Here is a 25,531-nt window from a genome sequence, read left to right as displayed (position 1 = left end):
TTTTTTTGGGGGGGGGGTTAAGGCTACCATAAACTTTACCAAAACCCGTAAAGTCTTAAGGAGAGCCTAAGGACACAATCTTTCAATCAGAAGCTACATCAGGACTATTGCAGGGGGGAATGTGTTGGGCTTTGGAGTTTGTTTCTCATTGTCAATCAGTTGGTATCATGGGGAGCATGTATGAGCCTAAATCATATATGATTCCCGTGCCTCTTCTCTACCCTTGGCAGTTCCGAGAACAAGACTTTGACTTCAAGCTATGCTATCTCCCGATATCAAATCTCATTTACTGGCCTGCAGTCTACTGGAAATAATAACCCTCAAGGGCAGCATGATCACAGTACTCTGTTGCCTTGCATGCACTTATTTTACTATTTCAGTAAAAATATTTTATTTTCCAGGAGCCATTATGCTTTGTAATCTTACATTCCCTGTGGTGGATGAAGTTTCCCCCAGAACAGAATGTATGGGAGGAAACATTCTTGCTCAAGCAGATTTAGGTTTTGAATATAAAAGTATGTTATCATTTTGTATTGTATTTATAAAGGCTGCATCTTTTTCCACACAGGGACCTTGCTGCAAGGAACTGCCTTGTAGGTGAAAACAGTGTCCTGAAAATTAGCGACTTTGGAATGTCTCGTCAAGAAGATGATGGAGTATATTCATCTTCAGGATTAAAACAGATTCCCATCAAATGGACTGCTCCAGAGGCTTTAAACTATGGTAAGGGAATACTGTTGCTAACAGTTTTGGTCCAAAATATGCTGTGTGATGTCTGAAAATATAAATGAGATGTACAAATATTTGCAAGAAGATATTTTAAGATTTCCCTTTCTCTCAAAAAGATATACTGTGGTTGAGATCCAGCATCACACTAGAAGATGCAACAGGGCTTCCCTTTCCTGTCCTCTTCCCTGCATCCCCCCACATCCATCCCCAATGTGCTCTAACTTGCCAGAACAGATTTTGGGGGCCTGGCAGAGGAGAGGAAAGGCAACTCCCATTTGCCATCAGCAGATGTCTGCTGAGCAACCATGTCTCCTGTCGCTGCCCAGGGCGGGGACCACACTGGGGGGCAGAGCACACCTGGGGGTACAGTCACGCACCAGAGCCCAGCAGAGGAGAGGGGCGGTGAAGCATCCAGGTCAGACTTGGTTTACGAGTGGAGCTGCAGCCAACTGGTGCCTGTACCCTCCCCTCCCTCTCAGCCAACCCAGGGGCAGCCCTAAGGAGAAGGAGCTGCTGCTACCCCATTCCCAAAGGCTGGGCCTGGGAACAGCTTCCCTCGATGAGGGAGCCTGTCGTGAGGTTGCCTGGTTGTGCCCCCTCAAAAAAATGCCCCCGGGCTATGCCCCCTAGCGCGCACACACACACACGCACACACCGCTACTCCACTGCACTTAGATATCACCTCTTTCCCTTAAGGGAATGGTTTATCAAAATAATTAAACATCTCTAATAATTACCATATTTTAAACTTCCATACGAGCTGCTTCCACACAAGCCTCCTTGGTTACAATAATCTGCCTCCGAGGGCCTTCTGTAGTTTATCTTTGGAGGCGAGGCAGTTTAGGAACACAATAGGGCCTTTTCAGTTGTTATTCCCTGACTATATAATGCTATCCCCAGGCTGTCTCAGCAGACACTGACTCTGATGTACTTTATATTTGTTTGGACCCTAGATGTTTGGTGGGTGTGTCCAAATCTTTGATGTAGATACCATGTATAGTTTTTATCTTTGCTGCTCCTGTTCTGTTTTTATGTGATAATATTGCATTTTTAAAAATCAACATTTTTACATTAGCAGCTCTAGAAGATTATAACCTGAAAAATAGGGTATATTTATGCTTTAAATAAACTGATTAAATGCAAGGCGCTGTGGTATAATCCACAGAGCCTAGGGCTTGCCGATCAGAAGGTCGGCAGTTCGAATCCCCGCGACTGCCAACCTAGCATTCCGAAAGCACATCAAGTGCAAGTAGATAAATAGGTACCACTCCAGCAGGAAGGTAAACAGCGTTTCTTTGCACTGCTCTGGTTTGCCAGAAGCGGCTTAGTCATGCTGGCCACATGACCCGGAAGCTGTCTGTGGACAAACGCCAGCTCCCTCGGCCAGTAAAGCAAGATGAGCGCCACAACCCCAGAGTCGTCTGCGACTGGACCTAATGGTCAGGGGTCCCTTTACCTTTATAGCCATTACACTTGGGCTTTGTGGCTAGAGTTTTTAATAGATTTCCTTGTAATTTATCCTGATTAGATAAACTTTAACTAAATGAGAACATATGTAGAATAAAAGTAAATAGAAATGCGTAGAAAATTGGCAATGGATTTTTCAGACTTTTATTCTGGAACCTACTACTTGTGTTAGCAGCTCATGAATTGTCATAGGAGAAGAAAGCAGCCAATATTCCCCCCCCCCAAAAAAAAAACCCTTTTAGAGTTATTTACCCAGCACTCTTATGGACCTTCCTGCTGTTGTTGTTTTTTCAAAATAAATAAAGTCACTATTTATAAAGAGGAAAATTGCCTATAACGAGATCAGTTGGTCACAAAAATGGAATAAGCCAAAGTGCTCTAAGTAAGAATGGAAGAATAGGGCACTCTAATAAGTAGGAAAAGAAGAAACAGCATGTGTGTTTTATTATTGTGAATGGGGTAATAAAGAACTGATTAATAGTTACCAAATAATGGTTTATTTTAGGGTGTTCCTCTGCATAGGAACAAGTTTGTACCATTTAGTTGCTCTCCATTAAACTTGTAGTACTCAAATTTCTTTTTGGAGAGAAAGAGTTTGGATTTTAAGAAACAACAAAGTTAAATGTTGGTCTCTCTCTGAGAAAACTGTGCCCTTTGAACCTGTCAGACAGTTGTTTGCATTTCAATGTTAACCATGGTATTGAGTTATATCTAGGGATACACGCACGTCCCTTACTTCGACCTGAAATAGATTGTGCTTTGGAAGTGTGTAGTTTAATCGTGCACAAAGGCACCAGCACCACCAACCTCACAGGCAAAATAAGCTTCAGCAACAGCAAGTGCTCCAGGTCCCCAATAGGGCATACATTCCTGCTAAGAATGGGACTGGGATTTTAAATTCCACCCCCCACCCCCGCAAGCAGGAAAATATAATTAGCCATTTTCACAGGGAAGGCAGTCCTCTAATCATCCTACAGTTATTCCCCAGTGACAATTGAACAAATAGTCATCTATCCTCTTGGAATGCTGGGAGTTGTAGTCTCTGCCCCTTCTGGGACTCTGCACCTGAAGCACTCATCATCACTTTCAGAGTACCCAGTGCTCCTGCTTGTCTCCTTCTCTTGCCCCAAGGTAGTGAATTGGGCCCTTGGGGTAAAGGAAAAGGGGAGGGATGATGGTTGCTTTAGGAACTTGCTGGCAGCCGTACTCAATGTAAACCTTGTTGCATTTTGAGGGATTTCATAGCATGGATCCAAATACTCGCAGAGAGTTATTTTTGAGATGTTCTAAACAATATTATATCCCTGGTCCAAACTACAGAGCTTTGTGATTCTTAGTTTTCTCAAGAACAATTGTGTAACTACCTTTGTTCATTATATTCTCATGGTTCTAGCATAGCTTTTTCAATTTTCTATGTCACTAATGCATATCACACGAGTATATTATTGCCATGCTTTCGGGGCCTTGCTGAGTAAGGTAATTGAGTCCAGATAACTAATACTTACCTAAGAAATGTATTACTTATAACTAGTGTCCCCAAATGTTTTTAATAGAAGGTGTTAAATTACTAGATGCCAAGCTCTAAAAGGAGAATATATGCAGACTTACAAGAATAATCACACTACCAGCAGCACAGTGGATGTCCATAATTGCTCTTTATCAACCTGGTAGCCTAATTTAAAACAGCATGAAATGATATTTAGTTTTAAATGCAAACAGAACTTTCTGAGGTGAGAACAGTTAGCATAACCCCAGCTGTCAGTAACATTTATATGTATTTCATTTAGGCTGGTAATGAGCAACATACCTCATCTTTAAAATATTGAATATTTAGCAGCTGGAAATAGTGTGCCACTGGAAAAAAAACTTCAGTACATAGAGGCAGGGGTGACGAGGGAGATTTTAAAACTCTAAAGCAGAAAAGATTGCATACCCTCCAACATTTTTTGGCAGAAAATCAGGTCCAGTTATGCCTTGTAAATTCTGAAAAACCATTCCCCCTCCTCATTTGGAAAGAGTGCAAAACCTGATGACCATTCCTAGTTGTGATCATACGTCAACCTGTGAGGTACCTGCAATTTATGAAAGAGAAGATGAGGTTCCCAGCATCAAGAATCTTCAAGGGCATGTGAACTTGCTTTTTCCAATCCCCCCCCCAAAGGCCAAACAAAACATCACACAACCAGGTGTATGTAGTTGGTTCCATGAACAGCACAAGTGCATTACCCTTGGAGCAGCCATGGGTGAGATTGAAGTGCTCCTGGTGGAAAAATCTTGCATCTACTACTCTTGTTACATACAGGGCCGGATTTAGGTTTGATGAGGCCCAAACCTACTGAAGGTAATGGGGCCCTTTATATGTCCAGCTGTCCTTTGTCAACAACAAATTGTCACTTTTCTGTGTTGATTATATGCTATATATATTCTGCTCCTTCCTCCTGGGCTGTGTTCAGAAAGTGGTGGTGGGGGATGAGTGTTCAGACCCCTGGGCTCTCACTTGTGGGGTGCCTCAGGGTTCTGTCCTCTCTGTGTATCATTGAACCACAGTACAGGATTTATGGGGACAACTGTGGGTAGCACCTTGTATCTGATTTGATTTTGATGTAGTGATGTGCAAATTGATTGATTTCAATCAATCAGCTGATTTCAATGTGGAGCACATCCCTTCACTTGTCATTGCCTTAGGGGAGAATCTTCACACTTGAGTCACAAGAGGCTCTGATGCCTTAAACCACTCAGGACTGCAGTACCTCGAGGACCGCCTCTTCCCACATAAGCTTACCTGGACCTGCAATCATCTTTTTGTCTTTTTTTATTTGTTAAATTTTTATACCTCCCTTCATCTGAATATGTCAGGGCAGTTCTCAGCATAAAAACACAAAATACATAACAAAAACAAGAACAAGCCAAACCAATAACCTCCCTTTCCATTGGAGGCCCTTCTTCATGTGCCTCCTCCATGAGACAGCGGCAACACAAAAATGGTCCTTTTTTGTGATGGCTCTCCCCAGAAAGGTTCTCTGGTACCTTTGTTACATATCTTTAGGAGCTAGGCAAAAATATTCCTCTTCTCCCAAGCCTATGGCTAATTAAGCAATTAAACTGCCGGGGGAGGGGGACGTTGTTTTTGTTTGTCACTGTGGTATGTATTTCTGTGTTTTCATATTGTAAACTACCCCATGATGTTCGGGTGAAGGGCGGCATAGAAATGTAAAAAATAATAATACATGACGTCAAAGTGCTGATTCTCTGGTGCAGGGGTAGCAGACATTGTAGACTACAACTTTCCATAAGCCCCAGTCAACACAGTCAATGATCAGGGGTGCTTGGAGTAAGGGCATCAAGCTCAACAAATGAAACCTGGTTGGTCTTAGCGTAGCCTAATAATTAAAAGCTTGAGGAATGATGTTTGCCTTTTCACTACACAACGTACCCCTTGCTGAAGTACGAGAAGACCTGTCATTATTGACATTGTGCTGGCTTTTGACGATACATCTGTTTAAACTGGCAGTCCACTGATCTCTGAACCTAGATCCCCCTTCTTAATTATCGTGTTGTTTTAATGGAATCATTTTGCTGCATATTTTACTTACGGTTTAAACTTTAATGTTTTAATGGGATTGTTTTAGTGTGTACTTTAACTGTGTGTTTTAATTATGGATGCTTATATTTTAATGCCTGTGTAATTAGTTTTTAAAACTTGTAAATTACTTGGAAGCCTATTTTGGCATTAAGGAGTATATTAATTAATTAATTGATTGATTAATTAATTAATTTCTGGTGTGTACCACATAGGCTGCTTTGCTCTGCTTTGCTGAGGATATATACCTCTCCGGAGATTATTCAAAATGCCAACAAAACCAGTTCTGGAAATATATTTCACAGAACTCTTTTTTTTAAAAAAAAAATGGAATAAGAGAGAGAAAAATGCTGTGCTTCATAGTCTTGTGTATGCACGATCAGTTGCTATTAATGGCAATACATTAAGTCCTCTGGCTTCTAAATTTTGTGGACACCACCTTTCCCAAAGTGGGTATTGGTGACTGACTGATAGCTTTTGCAATCCAGGTGGGTCCCGAGCCAGTTTCTTTAGGAGCAGTTGTACCACTGCCTCTTTCAATGCAGCAGGGACCACCCATCCCCTCCTGCAGTAAAGTGTTAACCAAACAGTGACCCTTCCTCCCTTTTTGCTAGATTTGATAAGCCAAGAGGGACAGGGGTCAAGGGGGCACATGGTCAAATGCATTTCTGGCAGCACCTTGTGCTTATCAACTTATTGCATGAGGTGAAACTGACCCCAGAAAAGGTCCTTGATAGCAGCACTGGGTACCTACTGTCACAAGTAGGTTCTGTGCATTCACAGTTGTACACTGAGAACTTGTGTCACGCTAAATATTCTGTGTAAGGGGTGGGCAAGCCCAAGGCTTTTTCCTCCATGAAAGGAACATGCCAGGGCCATGTGCACCTGCTAGCTTTCGTGGTATTTCTGAAACTGGGGTGCCTGACTTTCAAGGAAAGACCATGTCCCAGATACAGCAATACACTTACTCTGAAAGGAAAATCTAAATAAGACTATCCAAGTATTAGATCATTCATCATGAGAATGTCGCAGGGCAGCATTCCATCCCTACTTTGGGGGAAAAAAAGAATCGCTGGTTTCAGGAGAGGTTTTTGTAAAAAAAATTGTACACATCAACGAAAAGCAACAAAGCAAGCATAGGCAAACTTGGCCCTCCAGATTTTTTTGGGACTACAACTCCCATCATCCCTGACAACTGGTCCTGTTGGCTAGGGATCATGGGAGTTGTAGTCCCAAAACCTCTGGAGTTTGCCTATGCCTGGCAACAAAGGTGTGCTTTAATGTCTTGTATTTAGGATCTGATTCCCCAAGTAGAGAACACACATACAAATAGCATAATTTGCAAGGATCTGTCCAGTCATGAGATTGCAAAATAAATGCAAAGGAACTGACCAGGCCTCCATAGTGTCATCTATTTCTTTGTCTTTTATTTTGGCACAACTGTGAAACACTGTAAACTTACCACAGCTTCAAATGTAAGCATTTCCTGTATTGGCAGAATTACTGTACCATCCGCTTATTGCCTATCCTCTCTATTTTTATTTTTCTGGTAGGGCGATACTCTTCTGAAAGTGATGTGTGGAGTTATGGAATTTTCCTCTGGGAGACCTTCAGTTTAGGTGTCTGTCCATACCCAGGAATGACTAATCAGCAAGCACGGGAACAAGTGGAGAAAGGTAATTGCTGCATGTCACACTATTTATGATTAATTCCGTTGAAGACTAAGAATTCTTTCTAATGCTTTGTGCGCCTTGGATGTATCAGACTCAGGGCAAAGGTCTCTGATGTGAAGAAATTCCAATCTAACTACGAAGTTTCCAAATAGGGATAGATCATCATGAGAAATAACATTATTGAAACGTTACAGAAGGTTTTGTGTTAGCTGATTATTTTGGTCTTTGATTTCTGTTTTGTAGAAATGGGTGGTCAGTGACTAATAATTAAAAGTCTGATAATTAAATACTTTATGCCATGAGAACTATTCAGGAGCTGGTTTCAATATGGGAAACGTATAGAAAGCCATGTTGCAATACATTTATTGTATTTTCAGTTGCCACAAGACTGTGGTCCTTTTCCTTAATACCTTTAAATAAAATCGAAGGCAAAGGACCCGTACTCATGTTGATCAAGTGCAGCCTCCAACTGGGCCAATGGCATTCAAATATTGTGTAGGTCAGGTCAGAAAAATGAAGAGAAAGTAATTAAAATACAAAGTGGGAATAGCTTAGGATGATATGTGGCTTAACATCTTATTCACACATACATTTAGCTGAATGCGAATTGTTCACCTGAAAGGGTGGGAAGGATGCATTTAGTTGGCTCTGTTCATTTGGTTTTTTTTTTAATATAATTTTTATTAGATTTTAACAAGAAATACAGGAAAAAAGAAAAAGGCACAGAAAAGAAAAATACAACAATCAAAAAAAAAAGAAAAAAGACAGAAACAAAAAACAAAAACAAAAACAGATTCAGGCTTCCTCATTTCCCCTTCTTGAGTTCTTATTGTTAAAAATAGTTCTCGCATTTTCCCATTCTAACTTCACATTCTTTTTTCTAAATTTCAACTTTTTCATTGCTATTATCCATTCTCCTTATACTTTGACCTCTTTTCTCTTAACATCCTCTCTCCAAAATTATTATTATCTAATCCCTAATCTCTTTCCCTTACCCAAAAATATATAAGATTCGCATCCAAATTTATTACCCATTTACTTCCACCCACACAACAAAATTCCCGCCCCCCCCTTCCCTGAAATCGAAGTCTCCAGATGTATCAGCCAGGTTCTTCATACAATCCTTAATACATTCCGAGATCAGACCATATTATTTCAGACAATACCAGATAATCCAGAACCCCTCAACCCACCCCTAGTCTGTCCCATACCAACTTTTGCCGAACTCTTGCCCCCCTCTTCTGTAATCCCATCACTTTATATCTTTGCACCTTTTCATCATCTTTCTGCCCCCCAACTGTTTGCATCCTCCCCTCTCTCACCGGGGCGCTGATTTTCCCAGCCTCTTTTTTGGGGTGCTTTTTTGCTTTTACCCTCTCCTGTTTCACTTCTCTCACCAGTGAAACAGTGTTTTCTCCTACTTTTCCTCCCTGTTCCACCCCTCCCACCAGTAGAACAGTGCTCTTTTCAGGAAATAAGTCCATTGGTTCATCATATTGTCCTTCAATATTATCTTTCTCCTCTTCTAGGTTTTTTACATGCGTCACTCCAGCACGGTCCTGGTCTTCCAATCTTTTTTCTTCTCCCTTCTCCTGATCTTCTATTTCTGTTGGTTCCTGTGTTTTAAAGTCAGAAACAAATGTCTCGACAGTCTCTTCTCTCAGGAAATTTACATCAAGCTTGGAGATACTCACTTGCTTAGTAAGATCCAAAATTGTTGCCAATATTAAGTCCCACTGTGTGACTTCCTGTCCACTCTCTGGAACCTTCTCTCCTAGTCCTTTGTCTAAAACCTCCTCCATCTTTGTGCAGACAGGCAGTGGAGTTGATGTTTTGGTCCAATATAAATGAAAAGTGAACAAACAAGCAAAAAGCCGGGAATCTAGTCCACTTGGTCAAAATCTCTCTCTTTACTCCTTCTTTTCCTCAGAGTCAATACTGAGCAGCCTCAAGGCAAAACAAGTCCTCTTTCACTGTTTACAGCTCTCAGTCTCTCACATTCAGCCAGACACATTCCTTTGTATTGTGACGTCATTCAGCAGACTGGCTGATCTTTCCTTTGACCCGACTCCAGGCTCGCAGGGGGCTTTTCTCATACTAGATCTCAGTCTTTTGCAGAGATAAATACACCACTTACTTTTCCCTTTACTCTGCCTCAGGAAAAGTTCTTTTTACAGCATTTCTGGGTTTTCTAGCTTGCTGCGATCTTTAGTTACTCAATCGGGGGGAGATGACTTCCCTTTTTAATCTCCGCCTCCCACTGCCAAATTCTTGTTCCAAATTGATTGATTTCAACTTACTTCGTCCAGATCGTAACTTTTTCAGGAAGAATCCACCGCCTGCAGGTTGGAGGCTCGGAGCTTCGCTTCTTGGAGGTAACGATGGTATGCCTAAAATGGCTCCCGCGACTGCCACTCGGCTGGCTCTCAGGAGCTCTTGCGGGCTTCCTGGGCAGCTGAGGAGTCGCTTCTGGAGCTCTGCCAGGCAAAATTTGCCCCCTGGACGCTCAACCAGGGGTATTTACGGGGATCCGCGTGCCCCCGCGGATTTCCCCCCCCCTCCGCGATGCCAGAAACCTCGCAGCGCGAGGTTTCTGCGCCTCCATTCCAGCGCGGCAGACCGGAAGTCCTTGGCTCTGTTCATTTGGGTCCAGAATTCAGTTGCATTCTCCTGTGACCACATCATGATAGAAGTGGTTTCCATGATGGTAATAGCATGTATGAATTTGGCCCAAGGCACACAGACTACCTGAACAGAATGATCTGTGTAATAAAGTTAGTTATAACTGATTTAAATCTCCTCTAGCATTTTCTTCATTAAAGGTCTATATGACCTGATATGAAAGGGATAAATGGTTAGTTTGGCAGAGGGACACTTACCAGCATGAGAACTGTCCTTTTGTGGTGGAACTTACCAACACATTACTAATCCTTTCCTTAAGATCCACATTGCAAAAATCAACAATATGCCCATAGATTTTTGAAGCAATTTCCTATCTTTGAGATAATAGAACATGCAGCCTGTTCCTTCCAGGCTTGCCAGTCATAGTTACAGTAGTTTAGAGTGACCAGTGACTCTGCCTCCTAGGAAGATTTTTCATGTTTGAGCAGCAGGAGAAAGGTGCTGTAAGCTGATTGAGGAAAGAAGACAATTTGCTGTGTGCAAGAAGAGTCAACTTCAGAATGAGATTGGGTAGGAGAGAGAAACCTGATTAGAAATGGTTGAAGCTAAAAGAAAGAAAGAACAGGAAGTGTAAGGAAACATCAGGAAAGGTGAAGGTATGATTAAGGCTGCAGTCTTACGCATACTTTCCTGGAAGTTGTTCAGATGAAATCAGTAAAACTTCAGAATAAATCCCCAAAGGAAAGGCAGGCAGTCACAATGTAAAGATAATGATATCAGAAGCTAAAACCTGTATCAAGAAGCAGCGAAAGGACCCAAAATTGCAATTAATGCTAAAGTAAACATTAATTTTAATCCAGAGGGGTAGCCAGGTTAGTCTGTTACAGGAAAAGCAGAAAACATTTTTGTGGCACCTTAAAGACTAATAAGCAGAGCAGTCAATACACAAAAGATGAAATGGACATCAGAAATGGCAATATTAAAACACAACAACCGCCGGGGGGGGGGGGGTTGTTAACATTCTAGCCTCCCAGAACACTCTGTAAGTGACCTTAAAGTGGCTATAAAAGGGAACTTCAAAGGGAGATTGTAACATGAAACCACTAAATTAAAAGTTGGTTATCAAGAGATTCAGTGCTATCACTTGTGGACTGAACCAAGACAAATGATTTTTATCACACTATATTTGTTAATTGTCTACCCCCACTATTCACAGCCTAACACTAACCACCTTCCCGCCAAAAAAAGTCTTGTGTATGCATACCTGTAAGTGAGGATAATATTTCATACCACCTATGAAGTGTACTGTAGTCCACAAACGCTTATGCCATAATAAATTTGTTAGGGTGGAATTTCTATAGAAAACTTATTTTACAGTAAACAAAAACAAACAAGACATCAAGCTAATAATAATGATAGCCATGAGAGAAGGGAGAATAAACTTACAAGATAATAAAATAATAATCATATTAATACAGTGATACCTTGGTTCGCAAATGCCTTGGTACTCAAACAACTTGGAACCCAAACACTGCAAACCCGGAAGTTAGGTGTTTTGAACTTTTTTGGGAAGCTGAAAATGCTCTGTTTTGAGTGTCCCACTTTCGATTTGAGTGCCACACTTCCATTTTGAGTGCCACATTTCCATTTTGAGTGTTGCGTAGAGGTCTGTCTGTTTTTGCTATTTATTTTGTGTTTCTGTTTTTGCGGGTCTTTTTGTTTTTGTGACTGTGTGGAACCCAGTTAAACTACTGATTGATTGATTGATAGATTGATTGTGTGGCTACAGTACATTGTTCATTGCTTTCATTTTATGGATCAATGGTTGCGTTAGATAGTAAAAGTCATGCTAAATTGATGTTTTAGGGGTTGTTTTTAAAAGTCTGATATAGATAAATCCATTTTGCATTACTTTCTATGGGAAAGCGTGCCTTGGTTTTGGAATGCTTTGGTTTTGGAACAGACTTCCGGAACGGGTTAAGTTTGAAAACCAAGGTACCACTGTAATAGAAAGCTTAAAAAAGAATGAATGGCATAAAATATATTTCATAGTGGAATGCAAGGTTCATATTTATACCAAACATATCAAATAATCATGAACGTTGCCAAATAAACTCATATTTAATGGGAATGTGTCAACCATAAGATTGTTTGGTTATGTAAATTGCAAACTGCCCCCCAAGCAGAAGCAAAGTCGGAGGGGTCCACATAACCCCTGGCACTATGTATTTTATGAGCTAGTTTTCAGAAATGACAGTGCATGCCGTTAGGGCAGTATTCAACTAAATAAATGTGTGAAAAGAATGACTTCCGCTCGCAAAACAGGACTTTCACAATCTCCAAATCTGCTTAGGAAGGTTGGAGAGAAAGCTCAAACACAGGGTCCCCAAATTAAGGCCCAATCACCGTCTAAATCCGGCCCGTGTACGGTCCGGGAATCAGCGTGTTTTTACATGAGTAGAATGTGTCCTTTTATTTAAAATGCATCTCTGCCTTATTTGTGGGGCATAGGAATTTGTTCATATGTTTTTTCAAAATATAGTCTGGCCCCCCCACAAGGTCTGAGGGACAGTGGACCGGCCCCCTGCTGAAAAAGTTTGCTGACCCCTGCAACAGATTGAGGGATGACTTTTGGGGGCAGGGGGAATCCTGCTGCAGAAGTGAAAGTCACTTTGCTTGCACAAAGCACTACTAACCACTACATTAAATACAACCCTTAGTCTTTAAGGTGCCACAAAGCCATCTATTGATTTTATTAATCCTCCATTTTGTGGGTCTTGCCAGATGAATTTAAGAACATGGAGCCAATATTTGGTGCAACAAAATGATCTACATGCCCAGACAATGGAACATTTTTCTCAATCAGGTTTTTGTGCCATTCATATTCCAGTCTTGCAGACTGGCGTGGTGTGAAAAGTCTTTAAATGTATTCAAATCCAGCACCCAAATATTCTTCGTGAATCAACTCTGAGAAAGTTTGGTGGGTCACTGAATTTTTAATTGTGGTTTTTTCCCATTTTGCTTCTCAATAGTCATCTTCTTTCCATTTCTTTCTTAATATGGTAGGCTATCGAATGTCAGCACCTCAGAAGTGCCCGGAGGAAATCTATAAAATAATGCAACGGTGTTGGGATTACAATCCTGAAATGAGACCGAAGTTCAGCGAAATTCACAAAGAGCTCTCTGCATTGAAAAAGAAAGTGGGCTCATGAGAAGTTAACAGGACTCAAAACTAGAGGACTCTTTTCTCTTTTCCCAGAAAAGTAATATTTTATGTCATGAACACTACACTTTTATACATTTCCTTCAATATTCTTCTAGAATTCTTTTTTAAAAACAAAAAAACGGTTTGTATTCAAGTGTGCCAGGCTGAAAATGTCAAAGATATCTATGTTAAAGAGAGAGAGAGCGCTCTGCCAAATGCTTTATATCTGATCACAGTGATGCTGTCATTTAGGTTATATGTAAATAGACAACATATAGTATGTGTATAGGTTTTGTGTTTTTTAAAAAGAACTCTGGCTGCTTTCTGTTAGCGAGATAACTCCCTAATCTTTTTTTCTGGGCTTTACCTCTGCTTTGATTCCAAGTCCACACAGTGCATGCCAGGTGGTTTATGCACGAAGGCAGGCACATTTTTGTTACCTCCATTTAAAAGAATATACAATATAATGCTCTGAAAACAAACAAAAACACCAGCTAACACAGCCTTGGATTTATGTGTATTTTTACTCTAAAAGATCTTAATTGAACAGTTTGAGTACAGAATGGAACTGCATGCAGATATTTCTAGCAGATATTTCATGACAGTAAATATTCCCTATACCCCTCTAATTTTTTTAAACCAAGAAAAAGTAGGCACAATTCACAAAGCGCAAATCTATATGGTCTGGCTGTTAGGGGGGGCGAGCGCAGAATAAATCCAGATGTGAGCCTTATGTATGATGCATCTATCAGGAAAACACTGTAGATGATCTCTTTTTCAGAGGGATGAGCTGCAGCATTGCATAGTTGTTCTTGAAGGTGTGCATTCAGAAGTGCTGTCTGCAAGAGAAGGAGAGTAGCATATAATGAAGGTAACCAGTAACACTGAATTTGGATGGGGAAGAGAAAGTGACTTACTCAATTGATCTTTGGAAGATTTGTGAATTGATGTTCCTGTTCAATATTCAGCTGAAGCAAAGGAAAAAGGAAGAAATGTATTTCATGTATACTTCCCAAAGGGGGGATGCATTTTTCAGTAGCGGGAGGCGGGGGTGGGGAATCCTAATGGCGGGGAAACTAACAAGGAAATGTTATCTTCTGTATATAGTATCTGGCACACAGAACAAACTACAAAGTCGAAACATTAAGTTGTGGAACTGCATTTCCCTAATTATGCTCACATTCTGCTGGGTTTATTCAGTTGCCAAACTGCAAACTCCAAAATGACAAGTGAGCATCAACATATTATTTCCAAGGTCTCCTACAATTAGACCCTTTCCGGGCTATTGTATAAGTTGATGGTATGATCCTGACCTTTTGGGTCTCCAGTTGATGAGTCTTGTTGCAGGAGTTTCAGCTTGTGCTGAAGAGGGAGCAAAATGATGGCCGCAGTGTGTCGGCACATTGATCGTTTCTGGCCCAGGGGAATGGAGATGAGGAAATAAAAAAGCGTTTTGAGCCTCAAAACGGCATTCTTTTGTACAGTAGGACCAAGATGTAGGTGAAGTCTTTGACTGCTTTACATGTTACCTGTTTGGCTGATCCTGCTGGCCAGAACACATTTGCTCTTTTGTGTGTGTGTTTTTGTGATAGTACAGAGTGGTGATGTTGAGCAAGGTAAAGTATACCTGTAGTCTAGAAAAGTTGATGTCATTAGCACGGTGATAACTTTTATTGTTGGATTAAACAGTGGAGTCCATTGTAGATGGACTTGTTAGCAGTCTAGCACAGGGATTTCCAGGTGATTCTTGCCTTATTACACCTTACTACACCAGGACAGGTCAATGAGTTCAGAATCTAATGGAGAAGGAAAGGGGGTGGGAAGAAAATATAGCATTGCATAGCATAGCAGTTTATTTAGCAGTGGGCATGCGCTTATCTTTGTTCAACACAAATAGGAAATATTAGTTAAATACGGTGACCCTAAAGGGATCCACAACAGTGTGCCTTAATTCATTGGCATTGTTATCTAAAATGCACAAGGTCTGAATGCTATCACCACAGGGGGGGGGAACCACCAGTCGCCTAGCTTTAGGTCTTCATCTATGCATTCACATAAGGGCAAGAATGTACCTTCTTTTATCCACTGTGTTCTTAATTTTTGTCTTAAGTGTTAATATTTTTATATACGAGAGACTATACCATTTCTTTAAAGTCTTCTGAATGTACTCTTGTCTTTCAACAATGAAAAGGACAGCTCTTTGTCTTAATTCAATTAGCAGGACTTTCTGTCCTGTTCTTGTACAGATGTAAAGGATAAACACTATTTATATTTCATTGATGTAAGCAGATTTGCAATTCATGTCAGACTGCTACTCAAATTGAAAATCATTTTCCAAACATGGGATACCAGTAGCATTTAAAATTTGTTCCGGCTGTCCTAAAATCAGGGGTCAACTGAAGATCACTAACTTCTGGGATCTTGTTGGTTGACTGATTTTTTAAAAAAAGTAAGTCTAGTGTATTGGCAGTTTTCTTCACACCATCTTGTGAATCACTCTCTTAGAAAAAGACACCTGCCAATGCCTGTTGGAATTATGTATGTTAGGAAGTTAAATTCATTCCAGATGGATGTAGACATAAACTATTATTTGCAAGGATTTGGTCAAAAGAATGAGGCTGTCTAATGCAGCCCTGCTCAGTGAAGTTTATTAAAGCTGGGGAAACTGCATTCCAAGCTGCTTTCTTAATGAAGTAAAAACTTTGCATTATTATAAAATAGTTATTTGTTACAGGATTTATATAATTAGTCTCTTAGAACAAGAAGATTACAATCACACACACACACACACAACTCAACACAACCCTCTTTCTTGGGAATATGCAATATGAAATAGATATTGTCATTTATATCATTCTGTAGCAGTGTACATCAATGGCCTTTGTAAGTGCTGTAATTGTGTTTATCTAGGAAGCAAGTTTGCTTCCACGTTAGCATTTCACAAATAAGCGTAAAAACCTTTTAAAAGATACAGCACAAAGTGCAATTTGGAACTTGGTAATTTGAGCCTCTTTGCCACAGTCACTTTTCATTTTCAATAAATATGATTTTTAAAAAGGAGTTTATAGTGCAAATTCTGAATGGAACTAGAATCTTGAACAAAGAAATAAATTGCTATTAGGAGAATCAAAGCCTTCTTACATTTACTGAAATGTGCAATATTACAAAGATCTCTATTCAGAAACACAGTGTGAGGGAACCTTTAACTGTCCTCACTCTTACAGTAATTTTCCAATGTACCATAGTCCCCAAATATTTGAAGTCTTTCATTTGATGTATGGAGTTATTTATAGATGCAGCAAATGCCAACCCTTTGCTTTTATAAATATTGAAGCAGATACTAGAACAATGTTGCCAAACAGCAATGTTTATGCAATAAGCCACTGGCTTGTTTGGTTAGAAAACAGCTGTAAGGAAGAAGAAGAAACACTTGTTTTATTGTGTTTCTGTTTTTATCTTCTGGGTTACCAACTGACCATATTGGCTGGTGACCTCGGTTGGCATTATGTTGGCAGTAAGTTACAGAAAGAAAGTAATAAAAAAGCACAGACTGTTATCATTGCTGTTTTTTATATATTTAAGCTGCTGGCTAACATTTTTTGTAGTTCATTTTGCTTTCAAAAAATTACCAAGAAGAACTTTTAACCCCACCCCTTTTAGCAGGATGAAAACATGGAGGTATGCAAGGGCTTTCATTAGAGACACAGCTTTCTTTCCTATCGCTTGTAATGGCTCTTTCTCATGGCCAGTATGTGTTTTTTTAATCATCTGAATAGGTGGAATGTAAGGTGTTTTGACTTCCCATGCCTCTTTCTTAACAAAAAGCACTTATTGGGGGACCCTGATCTGGATTAGGACTCTGGGAGAGAAGTTAATTTTTCTCTCACCCCTACAGAACCTGAGTGGGGTAGGGTGTGGTTTCAACAGGAAAACAGGGTGAGCAAAAGCAGGATTAACTCTTCCTTTCCCCTGTGCCGTGGTCCTGATCCAAATCGAGGCAGGTTTTTTTTAAAAAAATATTATTTTAGAGAACCATGGCCAGTCCCTAAACACCCTATTCTAAGCATACTATTAATGTATCATACAGCTTTTGTTCTTACTAGATTGCTTTCTTAACTTGAATGAGAAAACAGAACTTCGGGGTTTTATCATACAGCAATCTGGCCATTGAATAACAAAACCAGATTCTCTACTAACCACAATAATTCTATTCCTTTTGACAGTCTAATGAACAAAGAGAGATACCTAAATCCAACTTCACTCTGGATAATAAGAGATCCTTTTTGAGTGCAAGGCCAATAAATCCTGAAGCACAAGACCGTACTTTTAAAGTTTGCCACTTCTTAGTTTTTAGAAAACATTTGTTCTGATAAGTTTGGGATTTTCTTTGTGGCCTTGTGTTACTTTTCTTCTGAGCTCAGCTATCTGCATTCACGTCTTGAAACCTAAGGCAGAAACTGGTTGAACTCTTGCCCAGACATGGCTCTTTCCTCAGATGTTTAAAACGTTAGATCTTGAAACACTGAAAAATGTGCAGAAGGTCAGAGTGTATATAGCTAAAAGTTACATCCCTCCTTCCCTTTACAGCCGGCAACATGTTAGGCAGCATTTGTAAGCAAAAGAACTTTCCTTGTGTTCAGAAGAAAGTTATCAACAAGAAAGAAAGCAAAAGTAAAGAAGATCTGGTTGGCTTTAAATGACCTTACATTTTAAAAACTCATCATGCAACAATTGATACGATAAGATAAGAATGAACATCATGTTTACTTTTTAGGGTACTTGTTCCAAAATGTTCATCTTGTATCAAAAGTATTTGCTGCATTATATGCAGAAAACTTCGGTCTTGCTGGCATGCAAAATGTACTTGCTTCAGTGAGCCATTCCTTCTTCCCCCATTTTTTGTGACAATAACAGGCCTGCTTGATATGTTGCGTATGTGTGCTTGGAAGAAAGATGCAGCCAGTCCCAGCTTTTGCTTTCATGGGTTTGTAGGCCTACTGTCGTCATACACACACTGGATTGCATCCAAAGTTTCCCTTCTTTCAATGGAAGGAAGGGAACCTTTGGATGCCACCCATTCCAAAATGTGTAAAGAGGCCCTATACTTTTTCATTAAAATCTTATGTGTGAAACATTCTTCAATAGGGATCGATTGTTATTAACTCCAAACCATTAACCTTGCTGCAGGGTCCAGAATGCTAATGGAATCCTCTCCCATCACCCCTTGCATCTTCATTCAAAATATAGCTTATTCCTGTAGGAATTTTGGGATTTATTTCTGCAGATAGTCACTTGAGGTAGGTCAGGCAATATGTTGTGAAAGTAGAAAAGATTACGTCAAAGGAGTCAGCAAAGTTTTTTTTAAAGCCTTTTATATATGGTCTCTAGGAAATATAATGTTTTGGTTTGACACTAGCTCCCTAAATCTTGAGATTTGAAGATCTGCTTGGAGGCACAGCCCATGGGGCTTGTGGACACTGAGTCAGGCTACTTTGTTGTTCAGTTAGACACCCAGATTGTATTGCAATTTGCTGTCAAAATTTTCATTTTGACAAGTAGTTTGTTTGTTTAGCAGGGGAAGCTGCAGTTTGATAAGCACAAGATCCATTAAGCGAATGGAACTGGTCTTGTAGGGGTTTTTTGTGTTTTTTTTTTAATCCTGGCCTCTATTTCCAAATACATAATCTGGATACATATATTAAAGACCCTTAACCTAAATATCATGGATTGCTGATGGGAAATGCATAAATAAATATAGAATCTGCATGCAAAATAATACTGGAATAATATTGGAAGAAAACTGCATAACTTGATGAAAATATGATGTGCAGCTACCCTTCTATGCCCTCAACAGTTAATCTTGGGTTTACAAAAGAAGCCCTTATGCACAGGAATTGTCCAACTAAGGTAACTGTTTCTTTAAATAGAACTTTGGGGCCTTGCGTCATACAATCAACTACAGTGGTGCCTCGCTAGACGAATTTAATTCATTCCACGGGTCTTTTCTTATAACGAAAAATTCGTCTAGCGAATCCCATAGGAATGCATTGAATTTTTTATTTTTATTTTTATTTTTTTGCCCATAGGAACACATTAATTGAATTTCAATGCATTCCTATGGGAAACCGCGATTTGCTAGACGATTTTTTCATAAAACGAATTCGTCTAGCAAGGCAACCTCCACTCGAAAAATCCTTTCGTTAAGCAGAAATTTCGTTAAGCAGGACATTCGTTAAGCGAGGCACCACTGTATGTATGTTCTGTAGAACCTGCATAAAGTACAATTTGACAAAAGGGTGGATAAAATGTGCAAGGCAGCTAAACCATGTGATAAGTTTATCACTAGGAAGTGGGGACCAGCCGGACTCCTGTAATTACTGGCAGGTTTGTATCTTTGGGTGTTATTTTAGCTCTGATTACAAAATACAGACTTCCTCGTTCTGCAGAAATAGGGCACCAAGTACATCAAGGGAAGACAGAGAAGCCCTCTAGCAATGCCATTAACAATCCAAACCAAGGGGAGAAGTGTGTAAGAAAAACAACTTTCTAAGGCAAGAAAAGGAGGCCAATGCTGTTATTAGTTTACAGAAGGAAGGTACATCTTCAAAGTGAGAAATGTAAGAGCCAGAAGAAACATATCAGAGTAAGTGATCTCAAATGTATCAAGGAATAGCACAGGAAATTATTCTTTTTGGGGGGAGGGGAGTATTCATAAGTACAAGGCAGAAAAGAAGAAATAGGCTTCTAGCTGTATAGACAAGATTTTTATGTACAGTCAAATCCTGCCTGTATATTATCCCATGACTGATCTTAGGGGAATACCAGCAACATTTTACTGGTTTAAGTCTGTGCCATCTGCAGCAGAACTTATTTCACCATAACTTTCTTTCACAAAGATTGGTATCTCATGCCTGTGCTTATTAGAACGGAGTCCTTTTTCTCTTTGATGCTAAAGCAATTGCAAGATCACATGACCAGGCAAGGAGGATTCCCCCCCCCCAATAGTTGATTTGACAGCCACAGACCTAGGTTTACTAATTTTTTAGCTGTTCCCATGAAGTTGAGTAAGGTCATAGGGGCTCATTGTCAAACCAGAGTAGAAGAATTTTAGATATATTGAGTAGACGCTGCAATTGTTTACAGCTTTTTACATATATGTATTTTGGTGTGGCTTTGAGTCTTTTTCTCTCCTTTTTAAATTTTTTTTTAGTTAGTGCCAATATATGCACCAGCAAGTTTAATATCAGGTAAAGCACCTTTTATGCTCTTTTGTTGTCTAAAAATAATATATTTGTGAACACATTGATAATACATAACACTGGAAAGGGTTGCATCTTCCCAAAAAGTACAGGTGCTTTAAAAAAAAAAAGGAGGAAAGGGAAGCTTTCCTGGCTTTTAACAAGAGTCAAAATGATAGCTTATACTTATTAGTTACCTGTTCTTTATAATTTTAACAGATCTACATTTTATCTTTTATTTATTTGCCTTTTTATATTCCTATTTGAACTGAAGTTAACCTTATTTCGCTTTCCTAGCCTGTTTTGTTTTGTTTATATAAAAAAGGGATCTTCTGTGTTCTTAGAAAATCTGCAAATAGTTTTGAATGGCCTCTTTCTCTTTGGACCAATTACCACTAACAGGTCAGCAAGACCTTTTTTTTACTGTATTCTTTCAATAAATGTACAATATTTGTATTGGATGTGTCTCAAATTTTGTTTGATGCTCAGGGGTTAATTTTACTCTTTTTCTTTCTCATTTAGATAAATTGTATATTATACAGACAAACCCTAATAAATGCTAGTCGCCCAGTTCTCAGAATTTGCTGTTGGGGAGGGGGGAGGAAATCTTAGGTTGGAGAGTACAGTCTTACCTCGGAAGTTGAACGCCTTGCGAGTCGAACGTTTTGGCTCCCAAACCAAGTGTTCCAGTTTGCAAACGTTCTTTTGGAGCCTGAACATCTGACGTGGGTTCAGCGGGTTGCAGCCAATTGGAAGCCTTGGTTGCAGCCTTGGGTTTCCAAATGTTTTGGAAGTCGAATGGACTTCCAGAACGGATTCTGTTCAAAGAAGAAGAAGAAGAAGAGGAGGAGGAGGAGGAGGAGGAGTTTGGATTTGATATCCCGCTTTATCACTAGCCTAAGGAGTCTCAAAGCGGCTAACATTCTCCTTTCCCTTCCTCTCCCACAACAAACACTCTGTGAGGTGAGTGAGGCTGAGAGACTTCAAAGAAGTGTGACTAGCCCAAGGTCACCCAGCAGCTGCAGGTGGAGGAGCGGAGACGCGAACCCAATTCCCCAGATTACGAGTCTACCGCTCTTAACCACTACACCACACAAGGTACGACTGTATTAGGAAAGAGGCTGAGAATAAAATGAATGGTATTATATTGCTTTTATAAATCTATTGTGTGACCAAATTTGAAACCTCCAGTACAATAAACCTGGGGATGAGTAGCCAGCAGATTGCAGACCTTGTTCTTTCCCCCTAAAATTATTGGGCTCACCTGAGAGACTATAGGGTTTTCTTACAGGTCAGTACCATATAGTCACTCCTTTCTGGAATCTCAGTGGCAAAAGGGTCAGGGCAGGAGTCAGGCAGAACCTCAGCACACTGACCTGTATAGCAACATAGCAGGTAGGTGCTGTGCCAGTCTGGATTAAATTCCAGCCACAACAATATCATCGTATCCAGTGACAGTTCATCTCTTCATTTTTAAACCACACACTGACTTGAGTTATAACATGCTGTTGTAAGGAGTTTAAAAAGAAGCAGCATTAAGGAGAAAACTCTTATCTTTTTATTGTAAAAAGTGTTTCCAAGGGGTTGAATCAAAAACAGGTTGGGGACACTATGTTGCACTACCTTTGCAAATATTTATCCATGAAGGAAGGTCAGTCTTGCGTTTTCTATGCTAAAATATAACCCATGAAAAATATTTACTTATTCAACACTGGGAAATGTTTTATATATTCTATAAGGTCTCAGGTTTGGCTCAGCTCTTGTTTTGTAAACTTGAATCCTGGTTAAAAGCCCCGCTCAGAAGAAGAGTTTTTGTTTTCTTGTGACAGAGGTCTCCGAAATTCGACATTCCATAGCTCCCCAGCGTCTTTTAAATATTTGAGACTGTCTTAGCCCACATTGCTTTCTTTCTGCTTGAAGTCTTATTCTGACTCTAATGCTTGCTGTCAGTTTAGCCAATTATATAAAATCCCAAGGGATTTTCAAGGCTGGAAGTTTGTTGATTTTAAATACATATATATATAAATGCTATAGATAGATGAAACAATGAAGAACAATATTAGGAGACAACTTTTCAACTCCAGCTTCTTCCGTGGGTGATGGATGGTGGGTGGAAATCCCTTTTTTGGTTCCCAGGTACTTGGTTGCACATCACAATCTCTGAAACATGAAGTACATAATGTTTCTATTAGGCTAATGAGGCTTTTTAAAGCCTTTGATCTTAATCCAACTTAGGTGTTTGAAGCAAAAATAAAGGTGAATTTTATTATGTGTCTAGGCTAGTGGTAGACGTGAAATTTTCGAGCTGGGGACTGGAGCTTTTAACCCCTGCATGTTTTGTTTTGCTTCCCTTGCCTGCTGCTTGCTGATCGGCCCTTACATTGTGTAAATAAAACCTTAATAACTTGGTTGCATGGTGTTGGTGGAGTGAAATGGCTAAAGAGTTTGAGGTGTAAGCCTTGAAGTTTTGGTTGGAAGATGGAAAGGAAATTCTTAGTAAGAGGCTATGCCTTGGGGGGGGGGTTAATGGATTTTTGCTGCTTTTCAAATATGGCTGAGATCAGAAAAGATGAATAAAGGACTTTCCCTATATTAAAGATGAAAAAGACTTCAAGGACTGCTCCAATTCAGATTTTAATCTCAGCAATGAACCCCCTAAGGTGTGGCCAACTTTTTATCTCTTAGCTTCATCCCTCTGTTTCATTTAAAGTAATTTACTTGGTTGCCAAGGTTGGTGTAAAGGTGTAAAGCACTCTGGGCACTCTGAAGTTCAATCTAAATGCTATTCTTTTATTTCATACTGAATATGGGAAGCTCATAAAATGAGGAAAGTGCTGTGAATTCCTTTTGCTTAATTTAAATGAGGATCTCAAATGAAGTGAGAAATGAGCACCACTGCACATACCCCAACACCAAACACCTGACAGACTGCCTTCTTCCTTTTAGAGCCTCTCGGGTGCTGAGATCGGCAGAAGGATCCCTCTTGGTTGTTCTTCCACCCTCAGAAACTTGTAACGGCCCAGGAGAGGGATGTTATCTGTGGTAGCCCCTAAGTTGTGGGATTCCCTTCCTATAGAATTAGATCTGGCACCTTCATTATACATCTTTCAAAAAATGCTGAAGGTGCAGCTCTTCACCCAGGCTTTTCACACTTGAGATGTATATTTTTGAGCCCCACCTTATTTTTGAAATTGTATGTCGTTTTACACTGTTTTTAATAGTGTTTTAATGAAGCTTCAGTGTCTAAGGTTTATCTGAGCTCCAGTCTGTCTTGCATTGCTGACCCTTTCACTTCTGACCTTATCTCCTAGATGCCCTTCATTCATAGTTGCTGGCTCTCTCCAAAGTGCTGCCTATGAGCCAACCCAGGCCCTGGGCCACCCTTGTCCTTTCCTGGGCCACTTCCCTGACCCTTATGTTGATGGAGTTAAGTCTTGAATGGATGTTAAGTTGGAGCTAGTGCAAGACTAGTAGTTCATCCAGCTTAGAAAATCTCTTAATACGAAGAATTTTTTTTTAAGCAAAGCTGTTAAGCAGACTGTTTTGATGCTGCTGTTTGATAATAATGGGCAAAGTTGTGCAAAACTGGGGGCAACTTCTCTCTTTCAAACCCTGCAACCTCTAAAGGTCAGGAGAAGTAGAACCTGCCAAGAAGTCCCTGGTAATTAGCTGTGGAGGCAGCAGAAGGAAAAAAAAGATGGAAATAGTGGAAATGACAGTAGTTCATAACTTGGGGAAATTTAAAATCTCCATGCAGAATGTGTTATGATGGTTTGGTGCAGCGGCTGCATTTTAAAACTTCTCTCTGGTGTCCTAAGCAGACACCAAAACCTTGAAGATACGGAGTGTTTGTAACAAACACTGTGTCCGACACGTAGACTGAATCAGAAGTGCGGTTCAGATAACACAGAAATTTGGAGAGTCGTAGAGGTGGCATTCCATGCTGAAGATTTATCAAAGGGAAACGTTGATGAGGGCAGTGACCTGCTAGTGGGAGAATGCTATACAGATTTAGCTTGTGTCATCACTGACACCCTGTTGCAACCAATTAGATTCCAGATCATGTTATCTATGCATGCCGTTCATAAGCCCTGTAAAAACAATGCTGGTATGGAGAATGTGGGAGTTGGGCACCTGTTCTCTTCAAAGAAGCCTATTGGTCCTCCGGGGGGTAAGAACAAGAAAAGAAAGGCAAGTACAGGGATACTTCAGTTGGATCAACTCATAAAGCACACCCGAAAGCATTTAATTGAAGAGTTACCGGTACTTCCTGCCCTTTGCAGCCTGCATGCTTGATGGACACATCTGCTGCTCACCCTTCCATACCAGTCTTCATGGACAAGAAGCAATCGGAAGAGGCATCCATGATGCAGCCAAAGTGGAGCTTCCATGCAGCTAGCAACAAAATCAGAAATTGGAGAGGAAGCCCCTGCATTTATATTTCACCCACAGGCTCTGTTTAAAGAGCCAAGGAAGACCAGTTATAAATCACCTACCCTGTTGTAAGGTCGTCCTATTAAGCCAAGAGGACTACATCAGTGTTTGTGAATTGGCCTCCTAGGAAATGTCGAGTGATAGTGATAAATTACCCCAATAGGAAGCAGCCTTGTGTCTTCTGACTAATTAACTGAAAACGTTATCTATGAACCCGGTCATTGCAAAGACCCTTGGTTAGAAAAGCAATCTGTGCAAAGCTTAGGAGTTATTTGAAGAAATCCATTATTAAAGCCAGGTTGGGTAAGTAATTGGTATGGGGTGTTTTAAACCCCCTCAATCTGTATCATTGTAGGCAAGCTGTTTCTATAGATCCTATACTGTAATTATGGTCATACACTTCCTGTCCCCACTTCCAGAATCTGAATGAGTTATTAACCTTTAAAGTTTACTGGGATTTCCCTATAAAATGGAGTAAGGTGGTGCAGGAGAAATGAGTAAATTGTGCCTGCACTTATTATTAAGAAGTTAAATCTAAAAAAAAAAAATAAGCAAAACATGCTCTCTGTAAGAAATCATATTG

The 25,531-nt window shown here is 40.0% G+C and overlaps 1 protein-coding gene and 1 long non-coding RNA gene across 8 annotated transcripts in view; both read left to right on the top strand.

The window, feature by feature from the left end:
* Positions 1-16,832, top strand: part of FER (FER tyrosine kinase) — a 163,427-nt gene extending 146,595 nt beyond the window's left edge. For all 7 annotated transcript variants that reach the window (XM_088652964.1, XM_088652960.1, XM_035100139.3 and 4 more), the window contains 3 exons: positions 569-723; positions 7,330-7,452; positions 13,138-16,832. In XM_088652964.1, coding sequence (XP_088509090.1) covers positions 569-723; positions 7,330-7,452; positions 13,138-13,283 — 424 coding nt within the window. In that variant the 3' untranslated portion in view covers positions 13,284-16,832. The remainder of the gene's footprint in view (positions 1-568; positions 724-7,329; positions 7,453-13,137) is intronic.
* Positions 16,833-21,477: 4,645 nt separating this feature from the next.
* LOC148684396 (uncharacterized) overlaps positions 21,478-25,531 on the top strand; it is a 49,917-nt gene continuing 45,863 nt past the window's right edge. Inside the window, exon 1 of the long non-coding RNA XR_015946132.1 lies at positions 21,478-21,612. This is a non-coding gene — a long non-coding RNA (uncharacterized LOC148684396). The remainder of the gene's footprint in view (positions 21,613-25,531) is intronic.

Source organism: Zootoca vivipara, chromosome 10 (genome assembly GCF_965207765.1).
Source record: "Zootoca vivipara chromosome 10, rZooViv2.hap1.1, whole genome shotgun sequence".
NCBI classification, from domain to species: domain Eukaryota; kingdom Metazoa; phylum Chordata; class Lepidosauria; order Squamata; family Lacertidae; genus Zootoca; species Zootoca vivipara.
Note: the sequence above shows the minus strand (reverse complement) of the source record. Positions and strands in the feature narration are given on the sequence as shown.